Here is a 19,322-nt window from a genome sequence, read left to right as displayed (position 1 = left end):
TACTTTAAAATGTTTCAATTAGGTATGGGGGAAAAACAGAATAGCACAATTGTTACCTGTAATTGGATTGGAAATTGTTCCAGGCTTAGCACCTGGCTGGCCACTATTCAGGGTCATTTACCATTAGCTACCATGTATTGGTATGGGCCAGTCATTCTCAGCCCAACCACCTCAAACAGTTGTTGTGGGGAAAACAGGAGGTGTAAGGAATATTACTGTATTTTTCGGAGTATAAGACGCACTGGAGTATAAGACGCACCTACCTTTTTTGGTGAGGAAAAGAAGAAAAAGAAATCTCCCTCTGCCTCTGCCTTGCCTCTGAGCAATTTTGCCTCATTGCAGCAAACAGCAAACAGCCTGCTTTACTTTCATTTTTGTTTTCAGCATAGCTTGATTAGCACAAGGAAGAAAAAAAAACTGCTCCAGCAATTTACTTCTTTGCAGCAAGCAGTAGAGTCCTGCGCAAAACCGCTGAGAGCAAATCATCTGAGAGTCAGGAGGCCGATCCAATCAACTTGTGCTAATTAGGCTGTGCTGAAGCTGAAAGGAGCTGTTTTTTCTTGCTGTTTGCTTGCAAGGAGGTAACTGCTGCAAGGCAGAGGCCAAAGGGTGGGGGCCAGTGGGCGGGCGGAGCTACAATCAGTGTATAAGACACACCTAAATTTTCACCCCCTTTTAGGGGGGGGGGAAGTGCGTCTTATACTCCGAAAAATATGGTAGTTGCGTTCATCTCCTTGAGTTATTTATAAAAATAATAAAGGCAATCTTAACAAATAAAAATAATAATATTAATGATTTAGATAAGTTTGTCTTCTTACAGAGCCACTGTTTTATCAAGTGAACACCATACATTCTAGAGTCTATGTTCTTGTATAGTATGTGCAGAGGTAAAGAAACCCATATTCTTTGAGAGCATTTTTCTCTGCCATGTATTTCCTCATTTTTTAATCTAGAAGGAAATTCCATGAAGTTGTTTTGAAAATCTGATTTTAACCTAACTTCACCTGCAAGGTAATTCAAGTAGATTTTCTTTATCTTTTCTCCCTTCCATCACTGATTGGACCCAGCTCCATCACATAGGAATGAAGAAGCACATAGGAGTAAAGAAGATCCATTTTTCACTGTGCTTTAGTTATGTTCCATAATTCTTCCCTGCTGTCATTCATAGGTAGAAACAGTAGTCTGTGGAACTAAATAGAACCATACGTCTTCCATCATGCTGACACACTCTTTTTGTTCTAGCTGACATAAAAAAGCCCTCCACCCAACATAGCATGGGCTGAGTACAACAAGACAAGCTATAATTAAGAAGAACAAAAAGACTCTATCATCCTTCTTGGCCTCAATCACTTGTCATTTTAAACTGGCTTTTTTAAAAATGCACTTCTACTCCTTTATGTTTAGTGGCTTTAATTTCCTGCTCTGTAAGTGCTAAAAGCCTGGCCATAATTAACATTGACAAAAAAAAGATGATAGTTCCAAGGTTTCTATTTTAAGTACCCAATCCACAGAAATGCCCCCTATAAGTCCTTAAAAACATGGCCAGTGTTTCAGTACATTATTCTTTCATATAATTGTCCTCTGAATCTAGTTTTTAAAAGTCCTTTTAAGAGCCTGAGTTCATATAGATCCAAAAGTTAGCCCTTAAGCACTTTGTGCAATTAGCAATAAGTACTTTACTTTAATATGGAAAGTGGAACTGCATATTTATATTTAAAAAGAAAATAACTTTAATTCCTGAAAGTAGTGCTTTGAGGTCTATCATAATTAAATCTGGCTTTTTTAATAATAACTTTATTAGATTTTTAAACAAGAAAGATAAAAACTAACAGAAAAAAATATTTAAGATGAAACAAAAAAAAAAAAAAAGAAAAGAAAAAAGAAAGAGGAAAAGTGTGGAAAATAAATAAATACATGTAAAGAAATGATTATAGCAATTATAGATACAAATTTCATTTAAACTTTTATTCTCTGGGTTCTTATTCTCCAAACCCATATATCATAATTTTATGTTTTTCGGTTTTGAGCAAAAAGTCCAAAAGGGGTTTCCTACTGGCATTAAACTTAATTAGTGTCTTTTTTCTAATCAATTTAGCCATCTCTGCAAGCTCCATCATTTTCACCATCGATTCTTCAACTGTGGATGTCAAATTTTTCTACTGTTCTGCATAGAAAAGTCTCATTGCAGTTATGATTTATAAAAACAGTTTCATGATTTTTTTCCTAATTTTTTGTCAGTCCCCAAAGTACCTATGGCTTCATTGTATATTTAAAATCATCTGCATTAATGTTGTATATATCTAGATCCATTTTTTTACATGTCTATCAGGTATGATAAAAAGTCACCTCTTGTTCACATTCAGCATTAATTTGAAGTACCTTTATACATTTTAGACAGTTTTTATAGTGGCATATACCAATAATACATCATTTTTTTTAAAAAAATCGCTTCAAGATTATTACACAATATAAATTTCAACCTTTTCATCTTCATATTATCCCATTGTTCTATTTGTAGGTTATAACCAAAATTTTTAGCCCATTTTATCATTCTTTTGCTTGTGCTTCTATTTCAAATTTCAGTAAAATGTATATATTTTAGCCATAACATTTTCATCATTTGTACTTAATCCTCTTTCAATTCAGTCTTACAATGTTCAAAAACAAAAGTCTATCTATTTCAGGTCTTTCTATAATTGTACATAAGAAAACCATTGACACATTATATCCTTCTAATATCAAATCTTCTCATGATTTAATTCTGGATTCTCCCTGAGAGAATTCTGATATGTCACCATTAGAATTTAGTTATAATTTCTCTTCTATAATATGCTTCTTGTGATGAAAGCCACAATATATTTTCGGACACGGATATTTTCGGTTTATATCTATTCCATGTTGTCAATGTGACATGTCTGATAAAATGATTTTTGAAATTTATATTAACCTTAGCCTTGAATTTGAACCTTAAACTTCAAATCATTTCCTCCGAACTCCAGTCATTTTTTTTCAGCATCGCCCACTCTTCCATCAAACAACAAGCTGCAAAAAATAAATTCAAACTACATAAATCCAAACCTCCTCTTTCTTTAGCATCTATAAGAGCCATGGTGGCGCAGTGGTTAGAATGCAGTATTGCAGGCTGACTCTGCCCTCAGTCAGGAGTTCGATCCTGACCAGCTCAAGGTTGACTCAGCCTTCCAATCCTTCTGAGGTTAGTAAAATGGGGACCCAGATTGTTGGGGACAATAGGCTGACTCTGTAAACCACTTAGACAGGGCAGTAAAGCACTGTGAAGCAGTATGTAAGTCTAATTGCTATTGCTATTTTGTAACATCTTATATTTGATTCATGGTTTCCCACCTGCCAAATTTATCAAATTTAGATAAGTCTTTCTGCTGTTAAGTCATTCTATACAGCCATTTTTGACAAAGTCATTTAGAATATCGTATATAAATAAAGTTAATCAACTTATGTGCCATTTCACATTTGCCTTTTTTAAAACTGAGAAATGAGTTTCAGAATACAAAATAACCAGGAATCATGAGTGATTCATTCATTAAATCATCAGATACGTTCCTTTAAAATGACCAGGAACATCTTGCAGAGAAAGTACTACATTGCTGGCGACAGTGTAAAATGATGTAAAAACAATGTCCCCAGGTTGAAGACGAGAGATTTCCTGAGTATTAATTTTTCCCTCTTATAGTCGAGGAGGGAAAGTAGGCGAAAATAGCCATTAATTAATTTTTTTAAAACCAAGTCTTCCTGTGCTTATGTTACCTTCCATGTGTGTGAGCTGGGCAGCTATATAAAGTTGTTTAATAAAAAAAATATATTCTATTTTCCCCCTGAGCTGTCTAGGTGAGGTTAATGGGGGGATAGTTTAATACAATCTTCTCCTTCCAGCTGATGAAAGCCTCTGCAGAGAACAACTTTGGATATAATCAATAAATATGTCATTTTATGCTGCAAGGTTATTATCAGTATCATTTCTGACAAAACATCAGCACTTGTTCTAAAAGCACATAATCACATAGACAAATCCAAAGCATGCAGTAAACACAGGGATGTCCTGTGTTTTATTATCAGCATTATGAAATTCTGTTTTCTTGTTGGAAAATAATTGCCTAAATCCCGAAGTGTATTAATATTACCAGACAATTGGATGAATAAAACCTTATATTAAATTGCATATTCTTAAATTATTTATTATTAACATATCTGTTTTGCTTTTGATCAATAGACTGCAGGCATGAAAAATATGTCATTACAGTTAATCAGGGATCTGAATACTGTAACAGTCATCTGTAAAATATAATGAGTTAGCTGAATTTATCAGACAAGCTTAAAAAAAACCCTAGGATTATAGCAAGGCACTATTGGGAGTCCTGTTTGTAGGACATATTGAATATAGTCCTAATATCAAAAACTTACCAAGTCCCTTGCAGTGCAAACATTTTCATATAATGGATGCATCATGTATAAAGCATAATCGTGTTGTGTTTTTAGATAACCTTAAAGTAACATTAAACCATTTAAAATATTAAAATCACAGATCAACTTTTCGCAGACTCATGGAATGAAAGGGACATTGGAGATAATCTAGTCCAACCTTCTGCTCACTATAGAAATCCGGTTTGGTATCATCTTCAAGAGATGATCATTAACTGCATACATCTGTTCCATGGTTGAACAGTTTTTACATTAGGTCTGATATCCAGCCACAATTTGCTTCATTGTAATTTGAATCTATTATTTCTTGTCTTCTTTGAAGAAACAACCCTGAGCACTTCTGCCCCATTTTTTACATGATAGCCATCAAATACTTAAACATAGTTATGTTTCCTTGCAATCTCTAGTCTAAACATACCCAGCATCTACAACTGCCTGCAGTTTTTTCCTTCCAGATCCTTAGCATCTGGATTATTTTCCTTTGGATATTTTGAATTCTAAACAGCAACCACAGCTGGTAAATATACAACATTATTATCAAAAATTAAAAACATCAATACAATCCCATATATCTCAAACAATGAACCAACATTTGCAGTGCCCGAGACACAAATTGATAATTGATAAGATTTAGAATGCTTTTTAAAAATTCAGTCATGTATCCAAGTATTCTGACATTGATTTTTCAGTGCTTTAAATTCCTTTTTCTTTTTTTCATTTGTAGTTGGACTTAAATGGTTTTCCACTATTGAACCATCATTATTTTCATTACTTTTTTCTAGGCTACTGTCACAGTTTCAACCTTAAATCGAACTGTACTCTGCCATGTAGATGAAGTAAAAATACTGCCATTCATGTCTTACAGTTTATTCAAACAAAAAATTGGGAACATATCTTAAGTCAAATTTATTGCAGTCACGGGACAAGAATTTCTCACTGTAGTTTCTGATAATTCTATCTACCTCCCTTCTTCCATTCTACAACACACACACAAACCTTCACATAAAATTCTTAATCACAAGAATTAAGAATTATATATATATGTGCATGCCATCAATTCAAGAATTCTTTTGGATGAATATTTACTTACTTTGAATGATTTGGATTTAGGTTTCTAGAAGTAAAGAAAAAAAGAAAAGATGACTAAATTACTAGCGCTGTGCAAATCCTTTGAAAGAGATGCTTTTGAACATCCAAAAATCCATAGAAAACATTTCTTAAATCTTTCACACAGCTGGTTTTCCCAGGCTGCTTAAGAAACTCCTCCCATGAACGTAGAAAACATTTGGCTGCGTTAATGATTTCAAAATGTACTTCCGTATGTTTCAAAGCATTTATTCAGGAGGATTTGCATTGCTCTTTAAATTACTAATCTAAAGGCTAGTATTGGTTGTGAAATCTGATAGGTTTATTTGATATCCTGACATGCTATCAAAGTGAATTAAAAATGGTTGAAGAACTGCAGTGGTGTTTTGAGGTTGATGATGGATGATGAACTCTTAATGAAGAACATGCACCAGAATTTTGGCATGACACCTTTATAATATTTGCAATACAATGAGGATGATTGTCTTCAAAACCATTATTAGTTTTGTTGCTTTTCTTTCCAGGGCTTGTTACTTAACACAAACAACTAATTATGAATGTATTTCTTTTCTTAAAATCAGTCTCACTGACACTGATGGAATGTTTACAGGTAGTCCTCAACTTACAAAAATTCATTTAGTGAGCATTCAAAGTTACAATGGCATTCCACACTTACAACCTTTGTAGAATCCCCATGATAATGTGATAAAAATTCAGATGCTTGGCAACTGACCCATACTTATGACCATTGCTGTGTCCCAAGGGCATGTGATCACTTTTTGCAATCTTTTGACAAGCAAAATCAATGGGGAAGCCAGATTCACTTAACAACCAGGTTACTAATTTAACTTTGGTGATTCACTTGACAACTGTGGCAAGAAAGGTGGTAAAGATGGGGCAATACTCACTGAACAAATGTCTCACTTAACAAGAGTAATTTTGGGCTCAATTGTGGTTGTATGTTGAGGATTACAGGACCTGTATTCTTTTTTTTTCCTCTGCTGTCCAGACTTTCCCCTGTAATAGAGGAAGCTCTGGACATGTGCACGTGTGTGTATGTGTACATGCATGCAAGGAATATAACAGACATACATTCATTGATGAAGTATGTGATATTCCCCAAATTATTGAGCTATATAAAGGTACACATGTCTTTCTATGTTTTCTTTCTGCTTTATTCTGTCTTATTTACTTTCTTTCTGTTTCTCAAAGGCCTTTCACATCTGATGATGAGCGAACAAGGTAAGTCTTTTCTTTCCTGCCTTCTTCAGCAACTAATTAAAGCTTCAATCAGCAACCCTTTTGGAAAACAATCAAGATGCTATATATCTTCTCCAAACTTTTGCATTTGTATCACTCATTTGCCCAGCTGCTAGACTCTACAGAAAATAATGTTCATAACCCGAAGTCCAATGTATTGGAGTAAATGAATATATACATATAAAAGCAACATTGGAAGAGAAATGCAAAAATTTCCTTCTCTTATATGGAAGTGTAACCTTCATGTTTTCAACTCTAGTACAGTGTCTTGTTAGTCACTGGCCCTCAAAATTAGTCAGTGATATGTAAGATCATGATGACAGTTTTCATGGCATGGACCAAGGACCTGGGAGGCAACATTTATAGCTAACAGTCACTCTCCTGTCACTTTGCAGCATTAAGTTTTATAGTTTTATACATACATTTTGTTCTGCAGGATTGGTCTGCAGAAAGAGTTAACTCTAAAACAGGAGTCATGCTTATTGAATTTGAGTTGCCTATTGTGATGCATTATTTGAAAGTCACAGAACAGATACATTGGTGTTATGCTGATCATAAAGAAATGATACAGTTGGAGTATTCCATATCAGATTATGAAAGATTCAGATAGACATGTTGCTGGGAGTTAGATGGTGTAATAATAATTAATAATACAAAAATACCAAAACCTGCAAATAGAAGTAGAATGATTATGGCAAAATAAAGCCAAGATAGTGCTAATAGTGATAGGCTTCTAGGGTGCAATCTCAAAACAACTGGAGCAACATTTGAACATCAACAACATTGACAAAATCACCATCAGTCAATTGCAAAAGGCAGCTTTACTTGGAACAGCTTATATCCTGCAATGGTACCAGCAAACAACATCTGCCTATCCCAGGTCCTTGGGAAGGACTCAGTATCTATTCGGGTATATGTGCCAAATCCAGTCTATAAACATCTGGCTGTCTGACCAACCATAATAATAATTGGGCATGTATCTTCATCTCATCAAACAGGAGGCCAGGAGCTAAAGAGCTGGGATCACCACATTAAGATGTATAAATGTATAATGTATAAAATTCAGAATGGAATTCAAGTGTTCCACTTTAGCGCCATTGGAACAAATAGAAACATGTCATATGGCAGGTTATCCATGTTTTGATAGATGGCACAGTTTGGGAGCTGATAACCCCATTTACACTGTTATTGCTAGCTCTAGCCAGAGGATGAATGTACCTTTTTAAAAATAGTCTGGAAAGAAAAAGGCAGGATGAAATCAGGGTTACCCAAATGTCTGATTCTTGCATCTTTCGCTATGAGATATATTTGTAGAGTATACTTCTGTAAGTCAAATAGTCATTTTAATACTGAAGAAGTGTATACTTCTGTTTGCTGGCCATAGCAAGAAATGAAAAGTGAATTCCCAGCACAGCTAATTTGGAATATTGATGAGTGGTGCTGGCCAGTAGGACATATTGCATTAAGCTAGCATTTTTTAAACCGGGGTTTGTTAAATGAACATAGTAGTGTGGCTTTCATGTTAAACTAAAGTGGACAGATATCCTATTTTGCTAAGCAAAAATAACAATGTTATGCATAAGCCAAACTAATTTGGTTTTTTTAGTTGGTAAGCTGAAAGATGCAGTCCATTCAATTTAAAGGCAAACATGGATGTGTTTCTTTATGTTCCTTATATTTAGTCATATTTGGTCATCTGACATTTCTTTCACTTTTCTTTCTTAGCCTCATTCTTTTGAGCACCTATATTTCTCTTTCCAGCTAATTCTTTCCCTAAGTTGATCAAAATTATATAGTGTGTGTAACATGTTAATGTCTCTGTGTAAATAATTGTATTTTTAAATACAGTGGGAATATAATATAAAATTCAGTGTGTCTTTATATACCCAGTACAATTACGCAAGCTATTCATCCTACACCATTGTGGGTAGGTGGAAAATATATTTCCACAGAATACTGTTCTCTTTTTCTTTGTTTTAATCTTATTTTCTTTATGGTCAATCTGATGTGTTTTTTAACATGCTTCTATAAGGAGAGCTTGGCCTTTCTCCATATAAAATTGGAGTTAAAGAGTTTAAGAATATATTTTAATCTGCACTGTGTGTAGTTTGTGATTCTACTTTTTTTTGTTTTAATAAGTGTGCTTTTGAGTATTGTTTCTTTTGTGCTGTGTTCTTGGTTTACGTTCAAGTGATGTGCAGTGTGATCTAATTTTTTTTGGTTTTTTTTATTATGTCTTTCTTTCTGTTCTTTTCTCTTGCCTTCTCTCTGATGGATACTTCTCCGTACCTGTGCTTATGTGGACATACAACTTCATACCATATAGGTAGAAGTAAAGGTATAGATAATTTTCCTTTGAAAATAATGTTCCTGATTATTAACATATATGTAAAATGTTGAGATGTTACTAGATGTATTTGTAGTCCATACAAATGCTTTTATTTATTTTTTTTAAAAAGTACCTTTCTGGCTATTTGTAAGAAATACAGCCTATAATTTATAGATGAACTCTTGCCATATGGCATTTGGCAATGGAAAGAAAAGAAAGAAATTGTAGAACTTTTTGCAGGGAGGAAGAGATATGTATCAGCTTCAGCTAAGTCACCAGTGTTTTGAGCACTTTGATATATAATACTTACTATGGAACTTCTCATCTTTATTGTAACAACAATAAGGCAGCTTAGAGTAGGCAGTTTACTAGACAGTCAGCTTACTCAATAAAAGTGTTAGGCAGAGAGCCAAGGTCTATCTTGTATAATCAACCTATGCAATTGTGCTTAAATATGCTGTAGGTTAACCGTGAGAACATCCTGGCTCAAGAGATACTTTATTGGAGTGTACAATAAACAATGTACAAATCTAAATTGGCTACATATAATGTCTACACAAAAAAGGGATACAGAAATTACCAAATAATTGTTCATACCGGGATGCATGTAAGAATTTATGTTGCATGAATCTAGTGGAAATAGAAATACTGACTCTGCACAATGCAAACATGTTCTCTTGAATGCCTGTCTCCCTCAAGCACATCAAGTGAGGTATGAAGGTTTAATTTTCCTTTCAGCAACTTACATACATTATGGTGCCAAAAGGATAAACAGTTCAAACTATTCAATAAATATTCAAATTAATTTAAATCCAAGGGGATTGTTGATTTTTCAACATTTGTTGCCAAATAAGCTGTTTGGAAATACAGTATGTTTTGCCAGTACAATATATGGAATTCAGCGAATATAAGGTGCAAATCAGAATCTGAACTGGCCACGAGAGCTATTCTCTTTGGAGCAGAAAATATGTGTTGTTTCTGTTCGGCACAAACTTCAAAGAATGTGGATGTTCCACATAAAATTCTGAATACTTTCCCAGGGTTCTGTTCTCTTTGTTGAATGCCAGTGTTACAAGCATGTTCATAAAAAAAGGAAATGGCCTCATGCTCAATACAAAAATCTGTTGCTGCAAAGGTAAGTGTGCAAAGAAGATACATAATTCCTACCCAGGACAACACATTTATTGGCTCTTCTAAGGCACCTGGACTCATTTGCAACTCTTTTTCAATAATTTAAAATTGTATTGCGTAAATTCTAAAGATATGCTGCCAATAATAGATGATGTAGGCTGTTGGATTTTTGTCTCAAGTTGACATATAAGGTAGGAGAAATTATTAGAAAATAGATAGAATGTACAGAAAAAAATGTTCCTTTTACTCCCTTCCCGTCTTCCTCCTCCTCAGAAGTACCAGCTCTTATTTATATAATGGTAGCAGATATGTGACAGGAACATAGTTAATGATGGCAGAAGCTAAAAAATAAAGGGAAAGAAAGTATGTGTCTTTGTGAAGTTCTAGATCATATAAGTCTCTGTACAACATATAAAAACAGCCAAATAGAGTCATAGTTTTTATTTATTTATTTACTGGTATTTGATTTACATAATTCTGGGCAGCTTACAATAAAATAAATAAAACACAATACAAAGAATCAAACCATAAAACACAAGCACTGGGAATCATTAAAAAATACCATTAATAAGATGTTAATAGTAGATAGGCTCTGAAGTTGCACTGAAGAGTCAGGATTTGGGGTAGGGGGTGGGGAAGGAATAAATGGAATTAAATAAGCCTTATGTAGATTCTGTCTTACGCCCTCCTCCATACATGATGACAAAAATTAGAGCAGAAGTAATAAAGTTCAAATTTGCAGTTGTGCTTGAGTGAATGTGGTCGTCACAATTTGCCATTTAATTGTTACCCGGACAGCCTTTAATTACAGAAACAATAATTGACCCTGTTATATTTCAGTATAGATATCTCCATTCCTAGAGTGTTTTTTATCTATTTTAATGATCACTCTTATCTTTGGCTGCCTGTTAGCTTCGGTTCCCTTTTGCACCCCGTAGTCTGTTTCTGGTTCCACTTGGAGGCTCATGTACAGTAAACTGTGGGAATGTTTAAATATAAACAGAGCTATTGTTCCCTTGAGGAAGTAATATTGATTTCTCTTCGAGCAGGTAGCATTTAATAGTAGAAGACAAGAAGCCTCTGAGGAGAACTAGAATGGGAAGTCTCCAGTTCATAAATGCACTAGGAAGTCTACATTCTTTTAGTCTTAATCCAGGATAGTAAATAAAAGCATAAAATTAATGTTGCTATTGATTAGAGGATAGTGTTCTTCAGGTGCATTCACCTCAGTTTGGAATGCTGGATGTTCCATATACAATATGTAGGATATGAGATAGGTCAGTATTACTCAACCTTAGCCACTTGAAGATGCCAGGACTTCAACCCCCAGCATGGCTGGCTGGGGAATTCTGGGAGTTGAAGTCCTAGCATCTTCAAGTGGCTAAGGTTGAGAAACACAGAGAGATGACTCAAAGGCAGAGTTTTCCACACTCACTCTCTTGCCCTCACTCCTTGGAGCAGTTTCTCCTCCTTTGATGAAAGACTCTGGGAATATCGAGGTGGGAGCAAGACCATTACTGAAGGAAGCAGGGTTGTTACAGAAAAGATTCATGAGTCCAGGGGAGAGGGAAAAATGTAAAAGAGACTTGAAGTAACTCTGGCTTAATTATTCTAGATATAAGTTGAACTGGGGTACTGCTTTGACAGTTTGAGATTCTGTTACATTATCCTACTAATAATAAAATTCTTTCTAGAAATCCAAGTGTTTCTTGTTTCCTGAGTTTGCCTGCTTAACACTTCCAGATTGCATCTGTACTTATGTATATAAGGGTGCTAAAATAATAGTCTCTTGCACATTTTTGAAAGTCTGGATTAGTTTGTGCCAAATACTATCTTACTTTGTATTATTGTATTGTTTAAATGTTATTATTATAATTATTATTTTATGGATTTATAATTGTAAATTTTAGGTTTTATGAATTACTTGCATGGTAAACCACTGTGAGCCATTTAGAATCAGTAGTTTGCTTAATTAATTAGTTATATTTTTGTCATAACCTGGAAGTGGTTTGCCTTCCCATGCTTGCTCAGGAATTTCTAAACAGCCACTCATCCTACATAGTTTTTTATATGGATCTAAGTTGGCTAGGTAGTGCCCTCTAGTTGAGATCTAAATAAATAGAAAATTAATTTCAATTTTGTCAGATTATTTTTTCATCTAGTTCTGTGTTGTCTACTTCCATTTGTCGTATATATTTCAAACACTTCTTTGTCTCATAATGGAAGAGCAGATCATGATAAGTAGATCTTCCAAGATTGTATCCTTAAATATCTGCATGTACAACATGTCTTACTAGCAAGTTATGGAGAGATCATTACTGTGTCTGTTTTAGTATACTGATATATTAGTCATTAAATATTACAAAGTGTTATGTAAATAAGAATTAATTGCTTTTATTTATATGGAATTCTAAAATATTGAGAGTTTATGGAAACTTTTCAAGGCTGAATTGAAAATCAAGTGATCTTATTGATTTCACTCAAAGCTACGCATACCTATTTTTTTCTGGGTTATATTCTTTCTGCAGACATTACTGTAACATGGTATACAAGTATTCACATTTACTGAATGCAAAATGCTTGTGCAAAACCTCAAGCTCACAACTACCTAGGGTAACATAAATAAAGAGCCCATTCTCCATCCTTCATGAGTTATTATGATCCTAATTTGTTTGGGACAAAAACCCAGGTGCTGTTGTCACAAGAAGAAATGGTTTTGTGGTTTGTCTTTTAAAGAAGGAAGAAGGAACATTTACTGGCATGCTTTGTTTTCTGGTTTATTAAGCCATTTGAAATTATTTTATTGTTTTAATTTATGAGAAAATCAAATACTATTATTTTTTCATTTATGAATACACACATACGTGTTTATGTGCATTTAACTTTTCCATTTCTCTCTGCTGATGATAGCACATTTCTCAAACCTTTTGAGGCATATAAACAGAAGATCTGAATGTCTATTTGTCTTTGCAGTTTGAAAGTTGCTTCATCTTTTATCAGGCATGGTAGTGGTAGATGGATGCATCTACAATTATGGGGCAGAATGCAGTTAACATACAGTGTACATTACACAGATTTACTCATTAAGAAAATTAGGAGGAAATCCAGACGCAAGATAAATTGCTACTGTATGAAGAAGAGAAATAATGAAAGAATTTGGGCCTAGAGTCTATTCAGATAATTACTATGGTGTTGGAACAGATGTGGCTGTTAGACCAGGCATGTACCCAGAAGGTAGTGGAAAAGCAAGAAACCTCTCTGAGAATGAAGCCAAGGACACAGGAGGTGTTAACAAGATCCGAAACAAAGATCTATGGATCTCTTTGGCTGGTGGAAAAATGTAGCATTTGGAAAGTCAGACCAGATATCAGTGAGGATATCTGATGCCCACATTTCATGACTCCTTCATGAGCTACATACGGACATTCCCTAAATCGATACCTACATGTATATTCAGGTACATTGTTCTCATGTAAGTTTGTCTTTTTACTAATCTATAATATTTCTGCCAGATAAAATGGAGTAATCTCTTAGGCTTTCCATTTAATGTTATATACTAAACCACTAACCCGGTGCTTTTCTGGCCATGAAAATGCAATCAATATTTATTCGGTCTATGACCTGTACAATTTAAAAGAAAAAAAAAACAGAGTGAAACTAATAAATACAATAATATACCAACAACTAGCAAAATAAATCACACAGCATAACATTCATTCCTCTATTACTATGTTAATACAGCTGTTATCCAGGTGACATAAATCTAAAACTTTAAAAAGTCTAAAATAAAACTATATATATTCTCTAACAATTTATAAGTTAAGATAATATTTAGAACAAAGTTAATTACATTTTTAACCAATTATATTTTCCTTTCAATACAGCAATACAAAATTTAGGTACTGCACATGCCCAGGCAAGCACAGTTGCCCACTCTCAAATATTTGGGGGGCGGGGGGGAGTCTATATCCACGTATTCTGTTAATTTTGGGATTTTAATATGCTTAGGGTTTTTCTTACAAGGTTAGGTGGATATGCAAAATGCCTTTTAAGATACTGGTATGCCTTTTAGTGCTACTAATATCTGTTTAAACTTTCCTAAACTAGTTTCACTTGGTAATTTCATGCTCTGGTCTGTTGTGTATATCACCTTTTCTTCAGCCTCAGGCTATTTTCTTGTTGCTCTAACATTAGCTGAAAGATTTTTAACCAGAGCTCATAGGGTGTTTCTTAAATCCTGCTGAGAGTCAGGTGGACTACACATGTAATAAATGAATCAATAAACAAATCCCTTTCCCTTATCTTAAGCTTAACTGGGGTATCCTCTCCACCTGCAGCTCTTCCATACTGTAACTGCAAGAGTTTCTGATTTCTCTTCTTCTTGTCAGATAGAGCCATGTGGCCAGTGATATAGACTTCCTAATATATTCCACAGTATTTTCTTTGGCCTCTCTTGCTCACATATTGACAACTTATCTTGTCTCTGGATCCTAAAGCCCAGCGACCACTGCCATCATATGATAGCAGGGGTGTTAAAGTAATGGCCTGCGGGCTGGATGCGTCAAACACAGGCCACACCCACCCCAGCTCCACAAATGGGACAAACATCACGAAATGTCACATGATAATGTGACGTGGTGAGTTTGACACCTGTGTGATAGAGGGTGGGAAAAGAGGTAGAAACTTTCTGCACACATACACACCGTTTTCCTCTAATGTGCAGTTTATTTGTTATAGCACTTATAGGTAAATAATTTGTGATTATTTTTAATGTATTCCTTAACAGACGATACAGCTTTTCCATATGGAGGCTTTTACAGTTGTTTTCACTGAGTCCTTCTCACCATCCCAAATCCACAAGGTGTTCCTTATTACTTTAAAATGCTTACGCTGTTAAATAGATGCAGTATTTCTACTTGCAGAAGACAAAATAAGTATTTATTGAGCTTCTTGGAATTCCAACATTTTTCTCAGACTCTCCTCAAGAATATCTCATCTGTTAATTCCAAATGTTCAGTCTTTTCCACCAACCAATCTATTCTGCAGCCTTCTCTCTCATATCCTGCCTGCTCCTGATGGGACCTCAAATTGTCTTTTTTTTTTTTTTTTTGTCCTGGTATGCCTGGGTTTATGTCTAATGCTGGGAAAGATTGAGGGCAAAAGAAGAATGGGGCAACAGAGAATGAGGTGGTTGGATGGAGTCATCAAAGCAGTAGGTGTGAGCTTAAATGGACTCCAGAGGATGGTAGAGGACAGGCCTGGAGGAATGTTGTCCATAGGGTTGCGATGAGTCGGACATGACTTCGCAACTAAAAACAACAGCAATAACAGCAATGCCTGGGTTTATACAGCATCTCCAAACCACATAACACATATACAACACAACAATATCAAACGATCTCTGCAACCAACCCCTGCCATTTCCTAATACTTCTTTTAGTTTACAATTTCTGCACTATAATGTGTGAAAGAACACTTAATTTATGGATCCTTGGGTCACAACCCAATCTTACGTTATATGCATATTTTTTTCTGAAAAAAGAAATGAAACCTGCTCAGTTGCCTTTGACCTATAGAATAAAGTGTAAATTTGTTAGATATCTTTTTATAAGTTTGCAAGTAAAATGTCATTAAAAGGTACAAAGAGAACAGAAAGATATGTTCAACTCCAAGACAGACAGACAGATCAATCACTGGGAAGGAATTTTCTTTAAGTTGGATTTATGTCACTGAAATGTATGTTGAGCTATCGAAGCAAGGTAAATAATGCTGAAGGCAAGGTGGCCAGGGTAAATTCACTGATCTCTTTTTACATGCTTAGTGTGATCTAAATAAATATCTGTATTCCTTTATACCCATACCACTGAGATTTAAAAGTCTTGTGAATATGATTAGCTATGTAGCCAGAGTTTACACAAATATTTAAGCAAACTATCAGTAACTAATAATTAGAAGAATGTGCTGCAATAGTGTCTAATTACAAAGAGAAATAGCTTTGTTACATCTGCAATACCGGCTTCAACTAAAATGGTTAAGTTGTTGATTTGTAATTTTCACTGGATATTATAGCTTTTATTTACTTGAAACTCCATTTTGAAGTGTGTGTCTTTCTAAAAGATAAAAACATTTTACATTTATCTGAAAGATAAACATTTATCGTTGAAATGCAAAAAATGAAAGTGGGTTGTGAAGGAGACTTGTTTTAAAAAATGGCACATAAATGGCATTTTATACCCCAAAGACTATGAAACATTTATCCTGTGGTAAACTCTAGTTATTAGAAAACTGGTTCGTTTCCTGTGTGTGTCTATGTACAGTATATAAAAGTTAGTTGGATGTGTTCAGTCTGAAGTTGAACTGATATTCCATATCCATGTGTGGATTGAAATGCAGCTGTTCTTTAGATTTTGCTGGGATGCAGTTTTCAATCTGAATAACAGTGTTATTTAAAAATAAGCAATTAACATAGAAAAGAGAGGAAATTGACTTATGAATGAACATTTCTTATGAGAAATATCATGGATTAGAAGTCATGTGATCTTTTCTCCTGTATTAGATGAAATGTCAACTCAAAACTATGCTCTAGTTATGGGAAAGAATGTGTGGGAGAATTGATCTTTCATCCTCCTATATCTGGGTTGATGACAGTTTGAGAAAGACGGGTGATGCTATTGTGGGGAAATGTAGGTTTTGAGGTTTTTTTTTAAAGGCAATAATGAAGTCAGTCTGGTATAAAAGGCAGCAAGAGAATTTTATAGATCAGGAGGTTGAATGTATAATTTCTACAACCATGTTTGTTCCCATAATCTGATTGAGCATCAAGATCTGTGATGGCAAACCTATGGCATGGGTGTCATAGGTGGCATGCGTAGCCATATTAATGGGCATGCCAGCTCAGTTCTGGCGTACATGCGCATGCCGACCAGCTGATTTTCAGGCCTTCTGGGCCCACCAGAAGTATGGAAACATGCTGTTTCCTGCCTCCAGAGGGCCTGGGGGAGGTGGGGGGTGGGGAAGGCCCATTTTTCTTTCTCACCTGGCTCTAGATCCTCTCTATGCGTCTGGGGAGGGCGAAAACAGCCTTTTCCACCCCCTCGGAGGCCCTCTGGAGGCCCGAAATGGCCCATTTCCCAACTTCCGGTTGGACAGGAAGTGACATTTTTTGCTGTCCCCAGCCTCCAGAGACTCCTATAGAGGCTCTAGAGGCTGGGGACAGCAAAAAAAAGTCACTTCCTGTCCAACCGAAAGGGAAATGGGCCATTTCAGGCCTCCAGAGGGCCTCCGAGGGGGTGGGGAAGGCTGTTTTCACTCTCCCCAGATGCATAGAGAGGATCTGGAGCCAGGTGGGAAAGAAAAACGGGCCTACCAGGTCATCACATGCCAGGAGCGGGTGGGGGAGGAGGGGGGGGTCACGTGCAGATGCATGGGCCGGGACACATAGAATTATGGGTGTGGGCATGCACACACATGACCCTCTCCCCCTTCTGGTACATGATGGCAAAAAGGTTAGTCATCACTGATCAAGATACTGCTGGCTTGTCTGTTAGCTAAGTTCGGTGATCTCCTAGAAACATCTGTATTTATCTAGCTGTCATCTTCATATGAAGCTGTAGGGAGTTATTGTTATTTTTATTTTGCTGATTGGATGACTGTTCAGTATGATAACTTTTCTCCAAGCAGCAGGGAACTAGGTCAAAGCCTCTCCATGGAGTTCCCTGGAAAAAAAAAATATTTTAGTATAGCCTTTATTGTCATTGTATATCATATATACAACAAAATTGGTTATTTTGGAACCCCCGCCCAAAAAACCTGATCATTTCTCATGTAGACAAATTGGGTTGTCTATGTAAAATATATCTAACCTGTTCTGCAATCATATGGCATTATTTTTGCTTACGTTTTTACAGCAGCAAAAACTAGGGCAATCATAGCTAATTTTAAAAATATTTTGTATTCAAAGAAGAATTGACTCATTGTATAAATATCTATTTAAGTTTCATTTGCTTAACCAACAGTTTGCAAGTTTTAGTCAATACTGTAGGTTTGGCTTTTCTTTTCATAAAAAAAATCTCTCTTATTTAAGATCCTCTGGTCTTCCTGAACCAGATAATTATTTATGACAGCAAGTCCCCAGTTTCCAGTTGTCACAGAGAGCCCATGATCACAACAGATCTGGAACATGACAGATATTTTGGAATACAAGAGATCTGGAGAAAGGTGGTTTGATAAAGGCTTAGTTAATTAATTTATTTTAGATGGAAGATTTCTCCATTTCTCACCCAACTTTTGCTGCCTTGGTTTTGTTTTTTTTGTGTGAATTCAAGGAAAAAAATTTTTTTGATTCAATCCTATTGAGTTATAAACTTCTAAAATATTTATATAAAATAGCTACAATTTTTTTTGATGTCTTTAATTCAGGAAAGCCTTATATATTTAATAACATAGTTAAATGGCACAGTGTTCTTAAATCTCAGTATAAAATGTATTTCTATGTATAGTTAAGAGGCTCATATTTTACGTATAATGTGTGGGAGAAGAGAGCATAACAATATGTTAGGGATTATACTAAGTAATTTGAGTGAACGCAACACTAATGTATCTCTTTTATGTTAAAGCCATTCCTCTTTATTTGTGAATAAGTATCTGAGTCTGACTTGGTTTTAATTTTCATTAAGAAGAATGATTCCTCTGGGAGTTGGAGGCATTATGGCTGCATTGTGTGTAAACAGAAGAAAAATAGTGTCCTCTGATGTATTATTAGAGTGCGCTGTTTGTGATGGGGCTCAGGTTTCACTTGACACAAAGTGAATATTTAATTGATCTCTCTCTCCCTCACCCTGTGCATATGTGTGCGCGCACGTGTGCACGCTTATGCGAGTGTCTCACTCTCACTTAAAGTATTTAGTGATCTGGAAGTAGAGAGCCAAGCTGTTCATTTTATAAAAGCGTACTAATAGTGCATCTTATGAATTCCTAATTTTAAAGTGGTGTATCTTTCATTAAAATCTACATGTAAAATAAGGGCTAGCCCAGTGACATGAAAAGTAATACAGCTTGCTGA

The 19,322-nt window shown here is 35.3% G+C and overlaps 1 protein-coding gene across 31 annotated transcripts in view; it reads left to right on the top strand.

Moving 5' to 3' along the window:
* Window positions 1-19,322, top strand: part of NRXN3 (neurexin 3) — a 1,299,896-nt gene that overhangs the window by 105,375 nt on the left and 1,175,199 nt on the right. For all 31 annotated transcript variants that reach the window (XR_009621379.2, XR_015728807.1, XR_015728806.1 and 28 more), the window contains one exon: window positions 6,754-6,783. Coding sequence is in view for 28 of the 31 variants with exons in the window: in XM_060687369.2 (XP_060543352.2) it covers window positions 6,754-6,783 (30 nt within the window). In the remaining 3 variants the exon portion in view is untranslated. The remainder of the gene's footprint in view (window positions 1-6,753; window positions 6,784-19,322) is intronic.

This window comes from Pantherophis guttatus, chromosome 1 (genome assembly GCF_059756535.1).
Source record: "Pantherophis guttatus breed Tessera chromosome 1, ASM5975653v1, whole genome shotgun sequence".
Lineage (NCBI taxonomy): Eukaryota > Metazoa > Chordata > Lepidosauria > Squamata > Colubridae > Pantherophis > Pantherophis guttatus.
This window is presented reverse-complemented; position numbering and strand designations above follow the sequence as displayed.